At 44.0% G+C, this 6,642-nt stretch overlaps 1 protein-coding gene across 1 annotated transcript in view; it reads left to right on the top strand.

Annotated features, from left to right (window-relative positions):
- The window catches only part of NPSR1 (neuropeptide S receptor 1), a 122,018-nt gene that overhangs the window by 113,887 nt on the left and 1,489 nt on the right, over positions 1–6,642 (top strand). Inside the window, exons 7-9 of the mRNA XM_025200586.1 lie at positions 3,745–3,834; positions 6,326–6,506; positions 6,638–6,642. The exon at positions 6,638–6,642 is cut by the window's right edge and continues 1,489 nt beyond it. Of these exons, the coding sequence (XP_025056371.1) occupies positions 3,745–3,834; positions 6,326–6,506; positions 6,638–6,642 (276 nt within the window). The remainder of the gene's footprint in view (positions 1–3,744; positions 3,835–6,325; positions 6,507–6,637) is intronic.

Below are 6,642 nucleotides of genomic sequence, written 5' to 3' on the forward strand. Positions count from 1 at the left end.
TGGCTTGGCAGGGTTCAAGATGATACGCACTGGTTCAGCACTCAGCATGTGCCCCACTTCATTTGCATGGGTGGACCACAGCTGTGGAGGTACTCGTGCCAACAGTTCCTCTTGCAAGTAGGAAGTGTCAGGTTCAGAGTACTCCTGGGTTAGCAAAGCCACAAGCTCAGTTTCCCTATGTTCTGGTACCTCAAGGTAAACACCATCTGGGCTACAATAAATCACGCATCCCAGTTTACACAACAAATCCTTACCAAGAAGGTTGACAGGTGCACAGGGGCTAAGAAGAAAGGCATGATTTTCAGACAAAGGGCCAATAGAGATGGAGACAGGTTCAGAGACGGGATGTGGGATAGGTTGTCCGCCTATACCGACAGCATTTATAGTTTCAGGAGAATAAGGTAGAAAAGGAAACTCAGCAGCCTTTAGCGTGGAGCGGGATGCTCCGGTGTCGACAAGACAGGAGACAGGTTTACCAGAAATAAGGCATTCAACAAACGGACCAGATTGGTCAGTAGCAAGCAAAGGAGCGATGATGTCACTGTCCCTCAGGCTGTCCTATTCAACACTGGGAAAATTGACAGGAAGTGGAGGTGGGGGCAGGGACTGGGGTCTGGGTCCTTGGCCGGGGCGCTTGGGGCATTCTGATTTCCAATGTCCTTCTTGCTTGCAATAATGACATTGGTTCCCATAGCCTGGGTTTTGTGGGCTCAAGGATCTATCTCTTCCCCTGAATCTACCCGGGCCTCCCCTTCCCCGTCCTCGTCCCCTTCCTCTACCTGGACCCTGCAACTGAGAAATCTGTAAGGCCATTAACTTAAACTCGGCATTGTCTTTAGACCGTTCCAATTTGTTATGAAAATGGTTAGCCGCAGCAAGGACTTCAGTCAAATCTTTAGTTTCCCAGCCAATAATTACTGTTTGAATTTTCTCAGCAATTTTAGGGTTAAGTCCCTGGATGAATGCTGCCACTATTGCTTGTTTAGCATTTCCGACTGGGTTATCCATTCCTGAGTATCGTTCAAATGCCTGTTTGAGGCGTTCCAAATAGTCACTGGGGTGTTCATTTTTGTTTTGTTTACAGGTATTTATTTTGGTCCAGTCTGCCTTTTTTGGGCAAATTGTGAGAACTGCCTGAACCAAAGCATTTCTCTTGTCAATAAAGTCTTGGCCAATCCCTGGGTTTTGATCTGGCCAAGTACAGGCAGCATACAGACGTAGCATAGTTTCCTTGGGCAAAATCGATCGCATGAGCTGATTAATGTCAGCCCATGTTGGATTATAACAATTTATAACAGTCTGCAATTCTTCCTGAAATTTTTCTGGGTCTTCCCTGATTTTGGGGAATTTTTGAGTTAAATTGTAGAGATCACCTGGAGTCCAGGGTGCATGCACGGTTACTATATTTTGTCCATCGGTGCCAATGCCTGGCATTTGTCTTAGGGGGTAAACTTGTGCAGCTCGGGATCTAAGATTGATGGGAGATCTTTCCATGCCTATTCCCATTCTTCTAAATACACCTGTGGTGGGTTGTGACCCAGGAGTAAATTGCCACACTGGTGATGATTGAGTGGCAGATATGGTGGATGAGTCCAGACTATTAAGCTCCGTGGATGGATTTACTGAAGGAGCTTCAGCTAATGAGTTAATAGCCTGGGCTGCAGCCTGATGTTGAACCGGTTGTTGCTGATGTGGGAGTCCCAGGAGAGCAGGGTTCGAACAAAGGTCAAGGATATCCTCTGCTGGCTCCGGTGGTGGGGGCGCCCCGGGCAATGCTGGATACATCGGAGCGGTGGCCGGCGTGTAATTTGGGGGAGCAGCCAATTTCTCCCGAACAGCTTGTAACTGCTGTTTTAATTTTTCTTGAGAGTCTTTTAGGCTCCTAGTTTGAGATTCTGTCCGCCTTTTGGACATTTCATCATACCAATAAAAGAACGCGTCCCACTGGTTTTGTGGTGTTTTGGATCCACGGGACTCTAAAGCCCCTCTTAAGTGCACTATTTTATCCTGATCAAATGTTCCTTCTTGTGGAAAATGCTTCACAGGATCATCCCTAGTATACCAGTTCCACTTATCCAGGTACTTGCAAGCCTCGGGAGAATAGTGTGTGTACATAAAGTACGCCGGAGTCCCCTTAGGGGGGACGGGAACTTGTTTAGACTGACTCGTTCCCATTTTCAGTCACACAGGGAGACGTAGGAGAGGCTTATTTAGGATGTCCGGGCCGCTCAGTGCCTTGCCCCGCAGTTTTTCACTGCCCAGACAAAAGGCTTCTGACCCGACACCGGCTCATAAAATGGAAATGGGAAGGGAAACACAAGAGGAATCCTTTCACTCCTGCTCTCGGCAGAAGCTACTGGGACAAGGGGTTTGGAAAAGACAAAATCACTCAGACGCCCTGTCCACTGGGTCACGAGGTTTCAGCTGGGCCCCCTTGCTTTCGACGCTACCTTTTTTAGGCAGAATCGGGGCGGCTAGACCCAGCCTTAGTCCCAGACCTGGTCAGTGGCTCATTTTTCTAAATGCACACACACACATTTATTCAATCACTGGGAAGCCCTGTCCACTGGGTCACGAGGTTCCAGTTGGGCCCCCTTGCTTTCAAAACTGCCCTGTCAGGCAGAATTGGGGCGGCTGAACCCAACCGTAGTCTCAGACCTGGTCAGTGGCTCATATTTCTAAATACACACACATGCACATTCATTCAGTCAGCCAGACCTCCTCCCCCACACCGCCTTAGTTAATTAACGACAAGCCCGATGTGCTGTAGGATGAAGGTGCTTCATACAGTTTCTCCCTAAATAAAACGTACGTTACCAGACACAAAATGGGATCCTTTACCAGACAGAAAATTTTAGCCGGCAGTAAGGTTCAGACTGACCTGTTTTAACAAGGTTCAGATCCAGTTACCACGGCCAAGTTGGGAGCCTACAGGCAGTTCTCCTCCGAAACCCCAATAGAGATTTTGAATTAGGTCTCTTACCTCTCAAGTTTGGCGCCTCGGGGTTCGGGGGGGGGCAGTCTGCGGTCCTCCTTTCTCAGCCTGTGTTCTGGATCCGAGTCACGGCACCAGGAATTGTCGTGGAAACACACGCAGCATACTTTTGGGTCAGGTCAGCAGAAGCTTTTATTCAAAAGAAACTACAGCTGTAGGGGGGATTCCAAAGTGACGGATTTCCCAAGCACTTGGAAGGGGTCCCCCCCCAAGAGCAAAATCAGGAGGCTTATATACTTTTTAACAGTTGCTTACAACTCACGTGATCATATAGTGAAATTAGCATGAAAAGCGGCTATAATGTTACTTTATTATTTCTTTGCTGTAATCAGGATGGGAACTAATGGGGGAGGCGAGGTTAGTTCACAAACCTCCTTCTTGCACCTGCAAATCAGAGTTGTACATACTTTTTGCTATCTTCAAGGCCGCGGTGAGCGAAGCAGTTGCAGAGGAGTTACAAAGAACAAACACTTTCTCTTATCTGTTCTACTATACAGAGCCAGCAATTCTCCACAAAGCGGTTATGTCATCTTATAACTAAAATAGTCAAAGTTTAAGGCATATATTTTTTCTGATTCCACAGGTGCAAAGTGTACGGCAACTTCTAGGTGCCTGATTTTAAGAGGGCATAGAGCAGTGGGTCTCAACTTTTTTTAGCCTCAAGGCACTCCTCCATCACTTTTCATCACTCCATTTATCCCTTGCTGGGTGAGTTCTACATTTGAACTTTCCTTCTCTTATTTCCACAGATGGCAAATTCTGCGCTAGTTTTACTAATCGAGGCCTCATATCCAAAGCTAAAGTTAAAGCCGTCAAGTACAGCATCGTAATTATTCTTGGTAAGTAAATCCATACAGTTAGCAACTATACATCTACAACTATAATGAGAAAGAACATGGCATAGAAAAGACAGGCAATTGTTTTCCTGTTATGCAGGTTTCTTCTAAAAAGGAAGAAACCTGAATAATAAGGGGTTATAATAAATAATTCTTCTAAAGTGCTGGAAGGAACCCCATAGTCCAACCCTCTGCCTGAGGCAAGATCATCCCTATTCAAACCATCCCATACAACCATAATCTAAACTCTACATAAGACTACCCTCAATGCTGACTCAACATAGATTTACGCCCTAAGCTGCCACAGGTAAAGCAAAGGAACCACAGCAGCCAGTGTCTTGCTCCTGTAAAACGTTGTCAGTATACGCTCAAGAAGTCCAGGGCAGAGGGCCATGCCCACCACTACAGAGGAAGGCAAAACCCCCCACAGTCCATACTAATCTGACCGTGAGATAAAATTTCTTCCTGATCCCAAATATGGTGATTGGTCTGACCCTCAACATGCTGAGATTTGCTACACATCAGCTTCATTTCCCGTGGATTACATCTGCTGGGACTACAGAAGTCTGGAGAGTAGGATGGATGGGGTGACGACTCAATTCTATACCAATCTGAATTGACATTAGAAGTGTGCTGATTAATCTAATGGGAACAATAAATTTTCCTACCAAATCATGTAGCAAATGCCTCAGTGCACGTGTCCCTCAGTATTCATTTCCCAAGGAGACAAGATTACATTGGCATAATGGTAATGCTGACAGCATATGAAGAAAAATTAATGTAGCATTACATGGGGCTTGTGATTAGCCAGCAGCTTCACCACAGGGAGACCATTGTAGCCATTTACTTACATAGCTGACATCCACGCCTGTAATCATAAAACTGCCCCCCTATAGCTACATGCTCAGAGATGCATTTATCTTTTCCTTTTAAGGACAGCATTTAGAGTGCTTTATTTTGTGGCAGTAACTATCAGTTTAGATACTTATTTAATATTTCAGCAGTAGTATTCACACACATGAAATACATTTCTCTGTTTCAAGTTTTTCACAAGATCCAGGTCACAGCTGGTTGAAATGTGTCCATTTTGCAATGAAAAAAAAGCCTTTCTTAGAGATTCCTACCATTACAAAGCTGTCAAACAACATCTACTATGGTAACTCTATTAAATGTTGAAATTTATTGTACAACTCGCTTATATCACCTGGGATTTTCAAAGGAGTCCAAGGGAACTAGGGACCTTAATCTGTTGGTATTTCAGTTGAGACTGGCTTGTGAAAACCCAAAAATTCTTTTGAAAATCTCAGCCTACAAGGATGTAGTAACAGTGTATAGCTATTACACTGCTATTATTATAGCTGTGGAACAGTCTATAGCCATTCTTTCTCTTTCTCCGGACCTGTGACAGGCACCTCTGTAATTTAAAGAAACATATGGCACACTGCTCACCGTGGTCTGCTTGTAAAGATGCAATGAGTATGACATTTCACATGAAAAGGCAAACACTTTGCATCTTCCACATACATTTCTTATGTACTCAGACAAGCATCCGTTGGAAAATATGTTCTTCAGAGCAATGAAATCAATCAGTTAATCAGAATTCAGCAAGGACAACTGCAAAGTCCTGTACTTGGGACAGAATAACTGCACAAATATAGAATGAGGAATGACTGGCTAGATGGCAGTACTGTTGAGAAGGACCTGGGATTATAGTAAGCCATAAATTGAATATGAGACAATAGTGTGTTCTTGTTGCAAAAAACCCAATAGCCTACTGGACTTTATTATTATCACTGGTAAATCAAAGCAATTCTTCTGCTCTCTTTAGCACTGGTGAGGCTTCATTTAGAGTACTATTTCTAGGTTTGGGCTCCACTCTTCAAGAAGGATGTGGACAGTTTGGAAAGAGTCCAGTGCAGAGCAGCAACAATTATTAGGGACTTGGGAGTCAAGACTTAGGAAGAGGGGGCTAAAAGAACTAGGGTTATTTAGTGTGGAGAAGAGAAGACTGAGGCAGGATTTGAGAAAAGTATTCAAATACCTAAAGGGCAATTACAGAAAGGATGGAGATGCACTTTTCTCTGGGACAGTAGGGCACAGGAATAGGAGCAAAGGCCCCAAGACTGAGCAGGGGACATTTAAATTGGAGATTAGGAGGAATTTTCTGATTATGAGGGTGGTCAAGCATTGGAAGAGGATACTTAGAGACATTGTGGAATCTCCATCTTGGACATTCTCAAGAGCAGGTTAAACAAATGCTTAATTGGAACAGTTTAGTCAGGGGTGATCCTGCCTTGAGCTGGGGGTTGGTAATCTATGAATACATTAACTAGAAGATCTCATAAATAATCTTTTAATTAAGATGCTTTGATGGGGAGAGAGACTGACATGACCAAACTGTTTGATATAATCCCAAGTCAATGTTATGATGATCTCCTCACATATTTATCCCATGTAACTTCACATTTTTAAGTTGTCTCTCTTTCTTTTGCAGCATTTGTACTCTGCTGGAGTCCTTACTTTCTCTTTGATATTCTGGACAACTTTAATGTACTTCCCGAGACCAAAGAACGCTTCTATGCATCCGTGATAATTCAGAATCTCCCATCTTTAAACAGTGCCATCAATCCCCTCATATACTGCATCTTCAGCAATCATCCCTGCTGCCCTTTTAGGTACTTCTTTTTTTTGCCAATACTCCTTATGCAGGACCTTCCCCCTCTGCCAAAAAGAGTGGGGCAAAATCATTGAACTTTACCCATTTTGTAGAGGATTTTTTTTTAACTTTACCTTTTATTTTCTTTAGGGAAA

Source organism: Alligator sinensis, unplaced genomic scaffold, assembly GCF_000455745.1.
Source record: "Alligator sinensis unplaced genomic scaffold, ASM45574v1 scaffold86_1, whole genome shotgun sequence".
NCBI lineage: Eukaryota > Metazoa > Chordata > Crocodylia > Alligatoridae > Alligator > Alligator sinensis.